At 37.7% G+C, this 17,191-nt stretch overlaps 2 protein-coding genes across 2 annotated transcripts; one reads left to right on the forward strand and one right to left on the reverse strand.

Moving 5' to 3' along the window:
• Positions 1-276: 276 nt before the first annotated feature.
• Positions 277-2,142, forward strand: LOC145160122 (pyruvate dehydrogenase E1 component subunit alpha-3, chloroplastic-like). Its single transcript, XM_079079228.1, has 3 exons — positions 277-699; positions 862-1,642; positions 1,734-2,142. Exons 1-3 carry the CDS (start codon positions 463-465, stop codon positions 2,009-2,011), a joined length of 1,296 nt encoding a protein of 431 aa, XP_078935354.1. The 5' UTR covers positions 277-462; the 3' UTR covers positions 2,012-2,142.
• A 4,541-nt stretch (positions 2,143-6,683) lies between these two features.
• LOC145160123 (protein ALTERED PHOSPHATE STARVATION RESPONSE 1-like) lies at positions 6,684-9,765 on the reverse strand. Its single transcript, XM_079079229.1, has 4 exons — positions 8,729-9,765; positions 8,014-8,216; positions 7,704-7,927; positions 6,684-7,606 (listed from the first exon to the last, which is right to left on the reverse strand). Exons 1-4 carry the CDS (start codon positions 9,444-9,446, stop codon positions 6,838-6,840), a joined length of 1,914 nt encoding a protein of 637 aa, XP_078935355.1. The 5' UTR covers positions 9,447-9,765; the 3' UTR covers positions 6,684-6,837.
• Positions 9,766-17,191: the final 7,426 nt, after the last annotated feature.

The following is a 17,191-nucleotide window of genomic DNA, read 5'->3' on the forward strand; positions in this document are numbered from 1 at the left end:
TAAAAAAATTTCTAAATTTAGGTCAAAAAAGTTAAATCTGAAATACGTTTTAGTGACGTCTGATACTCAATTTCTTGTGATACCTATCTTCTTCATCAAAATTGCATTCTCTTTGCCACGTTTAATCTAAGAATGATTGTGTTCTGTAAATTTCTTCTTTTGTGACTAAATTAAAGTAAGAAAAGTGAAACTTTGCAATAGTATAGGGACCGATTTTGCAATTCTAACTTTCTAAGTCAAAAGTTCATTAATCACTGTGATCGCGGTTAAACTTATTACAGATGAGAGTTGGGTGAGCGGACAGATCAAAGCTACGCCAGCCACAATCACAGCCCGCCTCTTTCTTTTCTCGTTCTCTCCGCCCATCAACACCGTTACAGTTGCATCGTATTGTATCACCCCTCTTCTATTTAATCATCTCCTCCATTTCAATTCCCAACTCCTATACTCTACAATCGAAAAATGGCTTTCGCCGGAGCCAAAATTATCCAGCCTTTCGCTCTCCACGACTCCGATCCCTTTAACAAGGTAAAATTATCCACCATCACCAGTTCATCCCCTTTCCTTGGATCAACCCGGAATCTCCGCCTCCTCCAATCCGCGCCAACTGCTCAACCTAGACCTGCTTCTGCTTCCCGTGTCGTTGCTGCTGTATCCGATGTTTTCAAGGAAAAGAAGCTCAAAACCGGTTCGGATCTCGTGCGTTTGTGTTCTCTCTTACTCTTTTTACTTGCTTGCTTTCCCAATTTCCTCTTCCTTTTTCTTTTCGGCGATGGCAGTTAGAGCTATATGTAATACAGAAGGACATGAGAAATGAGATTAGTATTATTATAAAATTGATTTTTGTATTTTACTCTGCAGCTGCTCACCAAAGAAGAAGGTTTAGAAGTATACGAGGACATGATATTGGGGAGAGCTTTCGAGGACATGTGTGCTCAGATGTATTACAGGGGGAAAATGTTTGGTTTTGTCCATTTATACAACGGGCAAGAAGCTGTTTCCTCAGGGTTCATCAAGCTGTTGAAGAAAGAGGATAGTGTTGTGAGCACCTACCGTGATCATGTTCATGCTCTAAGCAAGGGGGTGCCTGCTCGTGCTGTGATGAGCGAGCTGTTTGGGAAGAAAACAGGGTGTTGCCGTGGTCAAGGTGGATCCATGCACATGTTCTCCGCTGAACACAATGTTCTTGGAGGGTTTGCTTTTATAGGAGAAGGCATCCCTGTTGCCACAGGTGCAGCATTCAGCAGTAAGTACAGGAGAGAAGTGTTGAAAGAAGCGGATTGTGATCATGTGACATTGGCATTCTTTGGAGATGGGACTTGCAATAATGGGCAGTTCTTTGAGTGTTTGAACATGGCAGCTCTATGGAAATTGCCTATCATATTTGTGGTGGAGAACAATCTGTGGGCGATTGGGATGTCCCATCTGCGTTCAACTTCAGATCCAGAAATCTGGAAGAAGGGTCCAGCTTTTGGGATGCCAGGTGTCCATGTTGATGGCATGGATGTGTTGAAGGTGAGGGAGGTAGCAAAGGAGGCTATTGGGAGAGCTAGGAGAGGAGAAGGCCCAACTTTGGTTGAATGTGAGACTTACAGATTTAGAGGACACTCTTTGGCTGATCCTGATGAGCTTCGTGACCCAGGTGAGTTGCTTTTAGCCTTTTAGTCTTTTACTCTTGTATATACATAAGATTGAAATTTGTTGTGATTTTATATTTGTATTGTGAATTGCAGCTGAGAAGGCTCATTATGCAACAAGGGATCCAATAACAGGATTGAAGAAATACCTGATTGAAAACAAATTGGCAAGTGAAGCAGATTTAAAGGCAATAGAGAAGAAGATAGATGAGGTGGTTGAGGAAGCTGTGGAGTTTGCAGATGAAAGCCCTGCTCCTTCAAGAAGCCAACTGCTGGAAAATGTGTTTGCAGATCCAAGAGGGTTTGGAATTGGACCTGATGGAAGTTACAGGTGTGAGGATCCTAAGTTTACTGAAGGCACTGCTCAGGTCTAGTCTATTGCTAAGCTTTTGTTTCTTTTCTTCTCATGTTGTCCATCTTTTTATTATTATTATTATGAACTGTTATTCAGATTGGTGATCAAGTTATTACATAAGAGTTATATATGATTCTGTTTTTGTTTTGATGTGTATGAAATTTTGTGGCCTCATCTTTGCTAAAGATATTTGATTCGCCTTTTTCAAAGGATTTAGAGACTTATGTCTCTGAAAATCTGAAAAGAACACCAGAGAATTGTATATTTAGGAAAAGAAGGATGGAGGGTATTTGTTGGGAGAAATGGTAAAATGGTCATTTATTTTGATACTATCTGGAAACAATAGTTGGTTCATAATTTTCAAAGTATAATGTCTTGATAAGAAACGAAAGAAAGTACAATGTTGTAATTGGGTAGACAGAAATTCCCATTTTATTAATTCTTGATTCGTTGTTTATATGGTTGGAAACATGTTTTTGGTAGTAACAAAGGGAATGGTGACAATTAAGAAGATTGAGTAAGCCTTATGTTTGGTCAAAATTGAGGATTGTGGTGAGAGATTATTGGTTGTGCTTGTGCATCAACTATATCTTGAATGAAACCAAGAAAAGAAAGTTAGTGAGTTAACTTAAGTGTAAAAGATCCATGACTGATGAGTGAATAGTCCGATTGGGGTGTGGATTACTTTCCCCAAATCCAGGAAGATCATAAGTTACCAATCGAACACGAAATTCCTAAAGGAGTGATGATTTAGTGAATGGGATTCCCGACAAATAAGAGTTATCTTATGACCATTGGTTTTGTTTATCTAATTTAACAACACAGAGAAGAGAGAAACGCGTGAGGTGGGATTAGTGAATATCTAGCTTATTCAGAAAGAGCTCCTTGTTCATGATATGAGATGCTTATACCTTTGGGAAGTAACATACGATTTGCGCAGGGAGGATGTGACTGAACAAGTGGTATTGGAGTTTTTTCGTGTTCAATGTTGAAACCTAGAACTGTAGAGAAGAATGTAGAGAATTTTTTAATATTTTTTTATTAATTACACGTGGATGTCACATCAGCGCCACATAGATGAAAGTGGTCAGAAATTGGGATAGACTATAGTAGGCGGGTAACCTACTATAGTCTATCCCAATGGCTAAAAGGTGACTATTTTAAGACTTTAAGGGTTTAATTAGCATGATTTATACTTAGATGACTAAAGACTTTGATGTGCCATGATAACTTAACATTACGTTTTGTAAAGGAATATTTTCATGCCAAAATTACAACGATAATGATAATAGCTAAAACCTTCTGAATATATCTACAAAATTTACATTTTGTAAACAAATATGACCCCACCCTATATCACATTTCATCTACTACCATTGCAAACTTCTAATGTAAATACGTAATCGGTTCATACCAAACTTTCAAACTCATATTACCAAACCTTCTAACTCATATGAAAATATAAACTTATATTTCGTGGTAAAAATGTCTTCATTCACTTCTCCACATAGGGACTTTCTGAAAATGGCCTATAAGTTCAACCGCACATGCAATTCTACATCTAACGATAGACTTAAAGCCCGAAGGATAATTGATGAGATGAAGGTGACTATAATGAAAAAAATAAATAAATAAGTTGAGAGATACTTTTTCAATGTTCGTGTAACAAGGGATATGATGGGTTATACATAATCTCAAATCGAGGAAATGAAAAATTGATAAAAGATGCACAAAAGGAAATCATGAAAAATGAACAATAGATACCAGATTTCTGAATATTTGTTTCAGAGTAAGAGCATGATGTATGGGGCGAGACGATGGAGATGGATGGTAAACAAACATGAATTAATAGGCAGAAAAACCGTACGGATTTTCAATATGATATATTGTAGATGATTAGCAGTATTATGTGTTTTATTTAATTTTTCTTTAATATATTAATATTATATAATGATTTTTCTTAGTAATTAAGCGTGGTATAACAAACATACCATATAATGGTGTTCGTGTGTGTGTATATTTATCATCCGACCGATCAATTTCAATATCACTTTTCTCAAGATCGGTGTTATCTTTTTATACAAAATCTATTGTTTCGCCATAAAGAAATAGATTGGTATCATCCACCAATGGAAGTACTTATTGGTAGTATGCATCATCATCTTTATCAACATATGTACTATCATCTTTACCAACATCGTTGTCATGTGTAAGAACAACATTGTCACATGTAGCAACATCATCTTTATCATCATTAACGTACTTATAAGTTTATGGTTGACATAATGATTTGTCCTTGTACCAGTGTTTCGTATACAACTATTTATGAATTTATGGTTGTACCATATCGACTTAATGAAACTGTGGTTGAACTGGTGTTTCATATAAAAACGTCCAAGGGGATATTGAGAAACCATTTGATAGATAAAAATACATGTTTGATTGTTGCTACCTCTTATACTAGATTGGTTATCACAAGAGCCGTTTTCTCTCCCACTAAATCGTTTCTTAGTGGAGCTTTTCCATTAGATTGGTTCCTACTAAAATTTTGTTCATTCGTTGCATTGTATTGAACAGAGTCTCTTCCACCGAAACACTATCTACCGGATACACATGTACAACAATTCAGACTTTATGAATAACCTTTTTAAAAGTGTTTCACATCACCCGCATCGACTATATCTATAATATATGTCAATATAAGATGTTGGAAAGACAAACTGATATTAGATCCGCCTTACATACCCTTCTTCAATTCGACCAAAATTAATAAATCAGGAAAATTTATATCTATGCAAATATTCTCACCGTAGTTTTTAACAAAAGGCCTAACGTATTGTGTTTCACAATGTATTTACGACCGTGAACAACCAATACAAGAAACAACAAAATAGTCATTTGTAAAATTTGAAGTCATGTTCTTTTTCTAGAGAAATGATATCAGACAAATTTTTATTGAATTTTTTTATGTTTCAAAAGTAGAACTTATAAAATAACAATTACTAATACTCTTTAGATTCACAGTTCGAATGATGTCAAATTTTGCAATACGAATAACAGGAAAATACATGATTTTGTAAGAAAAACTAGAATTTCTCGAATGACATGCGAAATTGAAGTTGACAACTAAGACATACCTTTTTATAGATGGCGTCTGCGATTCCGCAGATGTCAATGTTCCCATATAATTTTCGTTAGGGGTGAGCGTGGTGCGGTTCGGTGCGGTTATTAGCCAAAACCTCACCACTAACCGCAAATGCGGTTAATCCATTTTCAAAACCGTTTGGTGCAGTTATTTTTGCGGTGCGGTTAGTTTTGCGGTGCGGTTTTGTTTTTTTTTTGTGTTGCGATTATTAACCGCATGGATTTGGTGCGGTTATTTTGTGTGGTTTTTAACCACAATTTAGAGCTCAAACGATTTTAAGAGTTCAAACATATTATTTATAATAATAAAAAAACTATAAGGTATAAGACAATTAACTTAAATCTCAAACAACTAATATCTTAAAAACGTCAAATCAATAGTAATTAAAAATAAAAATCTTAAAATTGTTTAATTTCACAATTTTTTAAAGTTAAACATAACAAAAAACCAACACTTTTGTCTTCTAGTATTTTATCCATATTTCATCCATGAAACTTGTTTTATTTTTAATATTTAATATATTAATAATTAATAAAAAAAATTGTATATAATATATGTGGTGCGGTGCGGTTTTTTGCGGTTTTTGAAAACTAATAACTGCACCGCACCGCAAATTTGCGGTTTTTGAAGAACAGAAAACCTCACCATCGGTTTTTATTGCGGTTGCGGTTTATCGGTTGCAGTTTATGCGGTTTTTGTGGTTAATTTTAGTTGCGGTGCGGTTTTTGCTCACCCCTGATTTTCGTAGATGTCATCTACGAAATCCTCTCTCCTACAACAAAAAATCCATTTGTTTTCCGCCCTTATATGTTAAAACACATTTTCGCAGATGATACTATCATTTCACAGAGGGACTACCAATATTGCATATGCCATTTACAAAATTGATATACGAAATTGATGACTATTTTAATGATTTGGTTAACTTTTTACTATTTCTTATAAAATGGTAAATAGATTTACACGTCTTTTTCTCTTGATTAAAAAAACCGTCCAAAAATTCCAAAATACAGACTATTCATTTGTTTGTTACTCTTTAATTACAATTTACAATTAGGCCATGGACGCATTTCCACGCGTAGGAATCCCATGTGGATCCTAGGTGCATGAGATGTTCACTAGTGAACACCACCCCCGATGGGAGTAATGGTGGTGTGGATTGAAGCCAATTATGGGTTCTCACAGCCAATCAAAAACCGTTTCTCTCTATCTCTCTTCTGACTCTCTTGTTCACCAGTGAACACCACCCCAACAATAATAAATGGGTTGTGAAGATGTATGATGATGATGTGGAATAGCTTTCAGCGTCTTGATACCCCATGGCCTTATAGAGGTCCAAACTAAAGAACTACAATTAGACCAGCTAAAGCCTAAAGGTCTAAGTACTGCTTCACATGGGAATTTAATTAAAAATGATAAAATTTGAACTTTTTAGTACAAATTTCTTTATTATATTACACTTCTGCCCTTTTTTTTGTCCAATTTGTCTTTATGTGGCAATTTCTTTTTTGATTCCTTATGCTTTTCCAAGTGCTCTGAACATGTCTTAAAAGAATCGGATCAACTAGGAATCAAAATATACTTTAGAAAATACATCATCTCCACATCGTCCATAGATCAAATGTTCAAGTTCTGATTAAAACTCGAACATACATATGACTTATCTTGTACCTAAATTAAAAATTTAGAACACACATTCTCTAAAGCATTAGCCTCTTTACATTGTTCACCACCTCAGGACTATTTGCATGGTTATAAACCGACTCAAATGCATGTGTCCACACATTAGCAAAACCCGTAACAGCTTGAAAAACATGCGGTAATCCAATTTGCATGTTACTCAAAGTCATCGCTCTTGTCACACCAATTAATTTCTCAAATTTGCCCCTCTCTTCTTCCGTTTTTGCCCTCAACAACTCCACTTTGGCCCGTTTATCCCCAACCGGGTCCTTCCCGTTAGAGGACCCAGAGAACGGGCCAAACTTCCGTTCAAGAGCCCGAAGCTCCCCCATTTTTTTCTCGAGCTCCTTAAATGACGATTCTGACCTTTTCTTTTGCTTCTGCTCTTCCGCCTGTTGAACTACTATGGCATGTATGGCAGTTAGCAATGCTTTGATGCCCTCAGAGGCGACTTTGTCAGGGGCATTATCGACCACGAGATGCCATTCTTCACAAAGGGTGTAGATAGCGGAATCTTGTTTGGTTTGGGTTAACGGGGTTTTGCCAAATTGAAAGAGGCTGAGTCTGAGCCAACCAGTCAAAGAATGGACATAGTCTCGTTGACTTTTTATAAGGTTGCAGAAGGATATGTGCCATTGTTGGACCTCGAGCTCCAGCTGGAGGACAGCCTGGCGGTGGATCTCGGAAGTGGGGTCCGTTGATGGGATGATGTGGAGGTATTTGAGTTGTTGGACTATGTGCATTTGGACTTGGTGGCTTTCGTATAAACTTCTCCACATGCCCATTAATCTGCATGAACATAAAATGTGTGGTTTCGGTTATTGGGGCGTTTTGGTCTTTTTGCACGCCTATAAAATGTGCTATCAAACATTCAAAAGATACTAACCCTTTAACAAGCTCAACAAGTTGGGGATAAAGCTCTTCTTCCCGGAGTTTGACTATTTCATCAGAGGTTGACTCAATCGATTGAGAAGAAACCATCATTCTTGACTCCAATTTCTCGACCTCTTTCTTGGCTTTTTCAGTCTTCATATAATCGGCTCTCTTAATCTCCATTTTCCTTAATTGTTCTGCCCTCTTTGCATGCTCCAACTTTAAACTTTCCACACTCTAATTATTACCCCAAACAACAATCACATAATTTAGTCTACCTTGTTCTCGTTGTAAGGGAGAAAATGGTAAATTCACACATTTACCTTAACCTCTTGGCACAGCTTCTTCTCCCATGCATATAGTCTCTCCACCGTAGAACAATGGCTTCCGGAAATAAGACCACCACCAATTGCACTAACTCCTGCCATGTCATCACAACCGAACTTTCCAAACATGTTTAACTTCTGGGATGAGCTCCATGAGCTGAATAATGGGCTCAAGTTCTTTCCATACCCATGGACTTTACCTATAAAAGAACAGAAACATGAGAAAAAATGAAAAGAATCAAACACTTTAAGTGTATTTAATTGGTGAAGTTCTACAACAAAGTCTTAGGCTCCTTTTATAGGTGTCTTGGACTTCTTTTGACCATTATTTGATTCGTTTGATTGTAAACTATGATTTTTTAGGTTACTTATTTGACTCGCTAAACATAAAATATAACATAAATTGATCTATTATCAAATAAAACATGAGTATGAGATTGATCTATCATCATTTACCTCAGTTTAATTTCATTAAATTTATTTGTAAAATAATTGCAAGTATCACAAAATAATTACAATTTACACCTTCCAATCCACATGTGAACTTTAATAATAGTTTTAAACATGTTACAGTTTCAAGCAGACAAAAGAACACACGTGTGCACATGTTGAATACTCATCACATCAGTATCTTGGACACATGCTTCGAGATTTGTTAAATTAAATCTGGAATTAATTATTTTAATTCTGGGGTGACTGTGATTCAAATTACCTGATGATCCTTGGCCGGGAAAGGTACATGCCGGAACTTCTAACAATGCCGACAGTTTTCCGCCGGAATCTGCAGCCTGGAGGAAGTATTCATCAAGTTCTTTGATGATCCCCATCAGGTCTTTGATTTTCGTCGACACTACTACTGCCATCTCGCTTGTGGTGGCGGTGGAAGCAGAGATCTTGGAGAACCCGCTGACGGCGGAAGGCGGCGCGGCTACGCTCGCTGCGCCAACGGTGGTTGTCACCGCTGTTTCCGAGGCAATGGTTGTGGATGTTTCTTCCCATTCTTCGTCGTCTACAGTTCCTGACCTAGTGGACGACGGCATGAACGGGTCCCAAAAATCCCATGTAGAGGAAGGCGGCGGTGGCGGGGGAGGAAGTGGAGTGGAAGCGGTGTTGGTGGTGGATGTTGTCCATGTTTCGGAGGTTGGACTCATGGGAGGAGGAGGAGGCGGCGGCTGTGGTGTAGGTGTTTGTGGAGGAGGAGGTGAAGGTAGGGTAGGTGGCAAATGGTGGTCTTGAGGGTGGTGGAGGGCAGTTTCGGCGGTGGCGAACTGTAGGAGGGCGGAGCCGGTGCTTCTTAAAGACCTTAAATACATGCTATGTGAAGCAGAAAAAGCATGTCTTGCTTTTACAAACTGTTTCATATATCTTTTTCTTGCTTTGCACCTTGAAACCATTTCCTCTTTCTCTAATCTTGAATAACAACACCCCATTTCAACTCTCTCTCTACTTTCTCTCGTTAAAATTCTTCGAGATTTCAATTAAATCCCATCTGGGTTTTTCTTGATTCTTCAAGAACATAAAAATAACCCAAAATCTTGATCATTTTCCATGAAATCGCATCTGGGTGCAGACTTTCTCTCTCTGGATATTGAGGTGGCAAAAAGACAAGTTTTGCAAAAGTACACACTCTTCTTGTATATATCCACCACTTTCTCTCTCAAGATGTTTGACTGTGAAGAGTAATGTAGTGGGGGAGAAGAGGTGGAAGAAGACAAGTCTTGAGAAGTACAGCAGAGAGGGCACAAAGAGAGTTGGGCAGAGTGCAAAGGAGGAGTGTTATATTTTTGTAAACAAATTTTAGTGACCATAATGCCCCTATAAGAGGTGAAATATTACTATATACCCCTGGGTAATTGCACATAACGTTTGATCTTCCTAATTAACTGTTTCACATTTTATTTTGAGCAAGTTACATTTTGGTCCCTTTGGTTTGTTGTAATTTACATTTTTAGTTAACTTTTGAATTTAGATATGGTTGGTCCTTGTGGTTTTCAAATCTTGCAACAAAGGTCCGTGGGGCAGTTACCATCTATAATGCTAAGTTAAGTGCGGGTAAAAGACTTTTTGAGTAAAACTGGTAAAAATATACTTTATGGACCAATTTCTGAAATTTGTTTGGAAAACTGAAAACTAATACCATAACTCTAGGGTAGCAGCCTTCAATGACTTCTATGTTCTCCCTATTCATCTCCATCCCACAATCATCTCCTACATCTTAAGGGCAACTCCCTCCTCAACCTCTTTACTCTGTGTGCAAAAACAAAATCAAAATATTTCGTTTGTAAGTGGCGATAAAGTTGAAATATCCAACACTGAAATAAGGTCCGAAAAGAATATTACTACCCAGTCAATATCATCTCTGATATATGTGATGAAAAGTTTATCATTAAGTATCATACCATTCTCACTGATAATGGTTTAGAGCCCTCTGAAAGGTTGTCTCAATGGAAAAAATTAGGTCGACTCTTTCTGAAATTCTGATGAGTAAGTTTTGTGTGGGAGATATCATAGACACAAACTATATGAATGGGTGGTGGATGGGGAAGATTGTAACGCCCCGATTCTCAAAGCATTAATTTATGGTTTTAATTTTCATGATTTTAAGGTCTACTCAACGAGTTGGTTGCCCTGACTCGTCGAGTAGCAGTGGGTTGGTCCACGTGTTTAAGTGACCTACTCGTCGAGTCCAAGAAGGGACTCGACGAGTAGGAGCTGGAGGATGAAACCCTAATTTCTGGGGTTTTGCACCCTATTTAAAGGATCATAAGCCTCCTTCAGCCCCCTTACAGCCTCTTGAGAGTTCAGCAAACCCTAATCCGGGTGTGTGCTTCATCCTTGTGTGTTTCAAGCTTTGGGAGGTGGATCTTTGTAAGAAGAACTTGGAGAGCAAGTGGCTAGGAGCAAAGAACATGTAGGGATCTGATATCTGCCTCAGTTGGCATCTCTTGGAAGGTATCAAGTCGTTGCCTTGATCTCATTTCCTTCCAGATCTCATTTGATTAAAGATTAGGGCTTTTCTAGCATAATAAGAAGCTATTCTTGGGTATGAGCTAAGATCTGAGGTTGTAACTTCAGATCTGAATTCTCTTTGGCCTCTAAGTCCATAAAGCTTTCAGCTTTAGCAAGTGTGAACCTTTCCTCAAGTGTAAAACTCCATTTCAAGCTTGGTTTTGTCATTATAAGACCTTAGAGCCTTGCATGCACGTAAAGTTTGCAACTTTACGTGATAAACATGCCTTGGGAAGCTAGATCTGCAATATGGAACCTTAAGACGGATTAATAAGCATATGTATGGATTTGGACTGAAGGGACTCGGCGAGTTGTATGGTCGACTCGGCGAGTCCGATGAAGATTGACGTGGGCTCGGCGAGTCAGTAGAGTGACTCGGCGAGTCAGCTAGGGTTTTCCCGACCTTTTGGCACGCATGAACTCGGCGAGTTGCAGGGAAACTCGACGGGTCGGCCAAGGAGTTTACGGCCGCAAACATTAGGAACTCGACGAGTCACTCATGTGACTCGGCGAGTTAACGAGGTATGCAAGGAACTCGACGAGTGGCTGGTTGTACTCGACGAGTTGAAGTCAACATGGACTGTTGACCTTGACCTTTGACTTGGACTTTGACCAAGGGTAGACTATTTGACTTCTAGGAGCATTTTGGGAAATTGGAAATTATGAGTATGGTTCTATGGTGAATATAGGTGGTGGAGTTTGTGACAATGATCCGAGAGTGGAGCTTATCATTTCAGCTCGCCAGTTGCGAGGTGAGTTATCCCCACTGTACTCAAGGGTTTAAGGCACCAAGGCCGGCCCTTTGATTTGTTATTGGAATTATTACTGTTATGATATGTTAGCACGGTATCCTGGTAGATAGGATGGTTATATGTTGTTATGACATGTTAGCTCGGTATCCTGGTAGATAGGATGGTTATATGTTGTTATGATAAGTTAGCGCGGTATCCTGGTAGATAGGATGGTTATTGTGACATCCCCAATTTCACGGCCAGAAAAGACCGATTTAATTTATGTTTTTAAAATAAAATCAGAGTAATCCTTTGATTAAAAGAGTTGCGGAATTTGTTTCCAAAACAAAATATGATAAAAGTTTATCAAAGCATTTCTTAAAGAAATGAATTTTCATTATATTATAAAACCTCGGGATGTCATGTTCCGATACATACCAGAAGCATAAACAGTACCATAAAGGCCTTACAACATTTATTTATATCTACTGGCCTATAATCCAAAATCCCTCGTCATCGTCCAACTATGCTCTTGTTCCACTACCTGTAATACAGAAAATCTGAGTGAGTCAGGCTTGGGAGCCTGGTGAGTATATAGGGTTTTCAACCCACAATAAGTAAATTTATTATGTTTAAATATCAAACAACTAACCAAATTTTCCCATCCCCATTATCTTCTTTATTCTCAAATATCTTAATAATCATATGTCCTCCATTCGTTCATTCCTAAGGATTCTCCTAAGGAGATTACCCGTTCCCGTATTCCTCACTTTACGTCCCTAAAGTATCTATTTATAAGGGACCTAGTCTAAGGATTTTTTAATGGGGCGACAACTCTGCTTCGGGGTTTCCTTAGCAATTTATGTCAAATAGGACAACCATCGGAGTGACAACATTGTTTTCCCCAGCAATTTATGTCGAATAGACAACCAAAGGGGTGACAACATTGCTTTCCTCTGCAATTTATGTCAAATAGGCACGAAGTACATCGTCGCCAGGGTTTATACAACAGGCACTAATTCCATAGCTACCAATATTCATCTATACAATACTAAATCCATACTCTCAACGTACATCTATAAGGCACTAAATCCATAACTTCCAACGTACATCTATAAGGCACTAAATCTATAGCTGCCAATATAATCCTTTAGGCGCAGCTGCCAGGATATTTAGATTACAACTAGTGAACACTTAAATCAAAATACTTGGTAAACACTCCGTTTGGAAATACTTAATGAACACCTACTTCAAACAATGTGATAATAATGTATATCTAAATCCTGCAAGACCACTATTATTATTAACACATATATATCATATTTCTAAAACAATCTATCCCATCCCGTCGATCCCCACATACTAACCCTATACAATGATCTTACAAGATCTAGCCTAAGGAATCAATATGAACAACAAACTGACGAAGCTGCGTCGGAAATTCCCTGGCAGCAAACGAGGATCAATAAAGACATCAAATGAAGGGAATGGAATAAGTTTCACCACGAACCTTCGTTCGTAAAAGAAAGAACCACAAGACAATTAAGTCAGGGGTAGTTATCTAGATAACAATGCCTAGTCGTGGTCCGAATATCGTGAGGTATTTTACCCCCAGACTCACCCTATCCAACATCGAACTTTGCCTAGCAGTGGTCTGAATATCGTGAGGTATTTTACCCCCAGACTCACCCTATCCAGCATCGAACTTTGCCTAGTAGTGGTCTGAATATCGTGAGGTATTTTACCCCCAGACTCACCCTATCCAGCAATATAACACCAGACATACCTAGTAGTGATCTATTACCTATACACTTTATTAGGCAGTCTACGAAGTTCCCTTAATTACTTCGTGAAAGGAAACGCTGACATATGAAGCTCGTCCGATCACTTCATAAAAGAAACGCTGACTCCAAAACTCTTTCAAAATAAAAAGTTTGGGGAAATACTAATAGAGTGCTCCCGTAACCGACACACAATAGTGTCAAAAAGACTTTGTACATGATAGTACTTCTGGCACATTATAGTACTCTGGTATGCGTAGGACTCGTACCCGAGAACATAATAATACCCCGACACAGGCAGCACCTAAGACACAGAGCTTTGAAAAGGACTTTGTACACAAAATGTACTTCTGTACGTTGGACGTACTCCATCGATCATCAATCTCACCACACACGTACTCTTAATAAGAGGCTACCCAATGTCCAAACTTAATTGAACTAAACATCCCTTTTTAAGTCTTAACCCATCACTAGGCAAACCTACAATGCTTATAATCAATTTTCGATACTATCTCCGTTTAGGCAACGCTAACTAGTGTATACTTAACACAAAGTTTTAAGTAATAATATCATATATACACATCTTAACACATATTGGACCATAATTGGTTCGCACGTTGTATATCATCAAATATATATCTAACACGTATTTCGGGCAATAACAAATATTTCACATACATATATATCTAATACTTTAATCAATACTTGTGTTAAAATCATGTCCATGAAAGGGACTATGCACATGATACCTTATCGGATGAACACATAGTTCCAAAAATACATAATCCGTACTCCCGGATCTAAAATTTACCTCCTTACCTAATCCATATTCCCGGATCGGGTATGTCTGATCTATCTTAATAAACAAACAATATATATACACATAGCACATATTTTATAAAATACTTCATATCTATGTGTAAGATGAAAGTGACTATACACTCACTTGATTAGACGATGCTCGGACAGCACTACGGCTCTTCAAGTACTATTCTTTTGATGTAACCGGGATATCTTCACACACCGGGCTTCTCGCGGGCAGAGCTTCGGCTTGAAACTCTTTTTTCTCGGGATCTTCGGAGCTTCGGGACTTGCTTCGGGTATCGGGAATGATATCGGGACTTCGGGGGGCTAAAAGTAGGCTTAATGATGAGAAAAGTAGGAGAGAGGTTGAGAAATTAGCATCCAAAACCGGCTGCCTTTGATTTCTATTTATAGGGCTGAATTTCGCTATTCACGTCGTGAACCAGGCTTGTTCACGTCGTGAACTTGGTCATCATCAGGTGCGTAGTTGCGACTGTTGGATTAGGTGTCTAAGCCCATAACTATAATTGGTATGTACTTGAATTGATAGCAGCACAGTCCTTTTGGGTTGCCATCAACCTAGCAACTAGACAAGGAAATTATGAAAGGAGAGATATTAATTTATAAGATTAATAAATTAATATAAATGATTTATTAATATGTTAATGGATTAATATATTAATTAGAAATCATTATGTTTAATTAATTGTTAGCCAGAAATTAATCAGAATTAATTTTGGGGTTAAAAGAATTAATTATAAAGTGTAGGGACTAGTTTGCAATTAACTAATAGTTGAGTGGAAGGTTCCAGAACCCCCTTGGAAGGGGGTGGACGAAAACCCTAGGGGAAACCCTAGAGAATTCGTCCAAGGGCTCCAAGATAAGGCCTTGGGTCTTGCTTAGGCCCTAAGCAAAGGATAACTAGGGTTTTCCCTAAACCCTAGTTCCCTCAACTATTTAAGGAGCCTCCTGGCTCACATTTTGGGTACTGATTCTTTGGAAGAATACCCTGACCGAAATTGCATACTCCCTCTCCTCTCTCTCTCTTCTACTTTCCCTCTTGCTAGTTTGGGTGTGACTCCATTAGAGGCATTACACTTGTGGTGCTAAAGCTTCCAAGAAGATCAAGATCAAGATCAAGGGAATATCAATTGTTTGCTATAACAATTGAAAGGTATGTAAACCCTAAACCCTAGTTTACTATTTTCGATAATAGCCTCTCTCCTCTAGGGTTCTTGTATTGCAATTCAAAGTTGTATGTTCAATAGTTAAAACATAGATCCAAAGTAGGTTGCATGTGAACTTAGGAATTGTTTTCTAGTTTGCTTGTTGTACCTAAAACCCATCAGTGGTATCAGAGCCATTGTTGTTTTAAATTGAATTGCTACAATTGTTGAATTGCAAATTAGGGTTTATAGCTATTAAACCCTAAAGGCCAAAATTTTCGATTTCTAGGGTTTTGGATCAAAGAGTTTTTTTCGAAAACCCTAGCCTCCAAAGAACCCTAATCGAAATTAGGGTTAGGGTTTTGAAAACCCTAGCCTCCTCCCTTGTAAATTTCGAAATATGCTAGAGGATAACTAGGGTTTCTTGTTTTGGATAATTGTTACTTAATTAGATTAATTGGATAATTATCCTTACCCTATTTTTCGAAATTTAGAGGGATAAGGATTAGGATTAAATTAATGGATTAATTTAATTAGATAATCCTTACAAGATTTAATAATTTGATTAATAGTTAATTAAAAGATAAATATTAAATCTAGTTAATTGGTTTATTTAAATTTAAATTTAATAGCTTAAATTTCGAAATTTATAAACCCTTGAAGTTTTAAAATGTTTTAAAACACACCTTATATATATATTATAATTAAAAGTTTAATATTATATATGTATAAGAACATGGTCAGTCAAATCGCTAGTATGCCTCATTCACGAAGCTAATCTATAAGGGGGGTATAAGGAAACTGCCTATAAAATGGTAGTTGAATGGGTGTCCACTCTCACCCACCGCTTCCTTGATTAGTGGAGGGTCGTTAGCAGAACGGATTTGATAGGACAACTACTTCTCATTAAAAGTATAATGATATTAAAGAAAGTACTAGAACATTATTTTCAAAATCCCAACTCTAGTTACTTTAGGAAAAATGTGAAAAGTATGCTAATCCATGAAATTGCACATTATGCTTTATTGGTCGTTAGTGGAGCGTGTGTGGTTAACCAGCACACTAAAAGGCACTAATAAAGAGTAGTAATGGGTATCTCATAATTGTCATTTTGATGGAGCGTGTGTGGTTTACCAGCACATCAATAGTTAATGATAAAGACAATGAGGTTACCAAGCACATTTGCATGGTTATTCACATCTTGTTTGTGATCCTCGGCATCCCAGTCACAAATAGAAGAGCATAATCTGAGATTAAAACATGCCATTGAATAGTTTCAATGTATCTCAAAAGAATTAGGAATTTCACTTCGTTTGTTTCGTCTAATGGTGGAATTGGTGAATCGTCATTCACCTACCTTTATGAAATTTGCACTTGGATCTCGGCATCCCATTTCTAAGTTGTGAATCTTCATAGTTGGATCCTAACCTTGATATTATATCTTTGGGTTATTCTATTAAGGTATCTTGAAATCTAACTAAAACTTTCTTTCTTTTCAGATGTCTACTCATGGAAACACTTCTGCTTCATCCTCCTCCAACCAGAACTTCTCCTTGCTCAATATATGCTCCAAAGTCGTTATGGATGGCTCAAACTATAACGATTGGATGCGCAACATCAAGATGGCTCTTCGTTTCGAGAACAAAGAATATGTTCTTGAAAAGGAGCTCAAAGAGCTTGATGA

This window comes from Lactuca virosa, chromosome 2 (assembly GCF_052849685.1).
Source record: "Lactuca virosa cultivar CGN04683 chromosome 2, Lactuca_virosa_CGN04683_v6, whole genome shotgun sequence".
Taxonomy (NCBI): domain Eukaryota; kingdom Viridiplantae; phylum Streptophyta; class Magnoliopsida; order Asterales; family Asteraceae; genus Lactuca; species Lactuca virosa.

What these genes read in the sequence shown, in the direction of transcription:
- LOC145160122 (XM_079079228.1), top strand. Translation starts at nt 463, where the DNA reads ATGGCTTTCGCCGGAGCCAAAATTATCCAGCCTTTCGCTCTCCACGAC. An exon ending in TCAAAACCGGTTCGGATCTC is followed by an intron (nt 700 to 861) that starts GTGCGTTTGTGT and finishes TTTACTCTGCAG; the next exon opens with CTGCTCACCAAAGAAGAAGG. An exon ending in TGATGAGCTTCGTGACCCAG is followed by an intron (nt 1,643 to 1,733) that starts GTGAGTTGCTTT and finishes TGTGAATTGCAG; the next exon opens with CTGAGAAGGCTCATTATGCA.
- LOC145160123 (XM_079079229.1), bottom strand. Translation starts at nt 9,446, where the DNA reads ATGGGGTGTTGTTATTCAAGATTAGAGAAAGAGGAAATGGTTTCAAGG. An exon ending in TCCCGGCCAAGGATCATCAG is followed by an intron (nt 8,217 to 8,728) that starts GTAATTTGAATC and finishes GTTCTTTTATAG; the next exon opens with GTAAAGTCCATGGGTATGGA. An exon ending in AGCTGTGCCAAGAGGTTAAG is followed by an intron (nt 7,928 to 8,013) that starts GTAAATGTGTGA and finishes GGTAATAATTAG; the next exon opens with AGTGTGGAAAGTTTAAAGTT.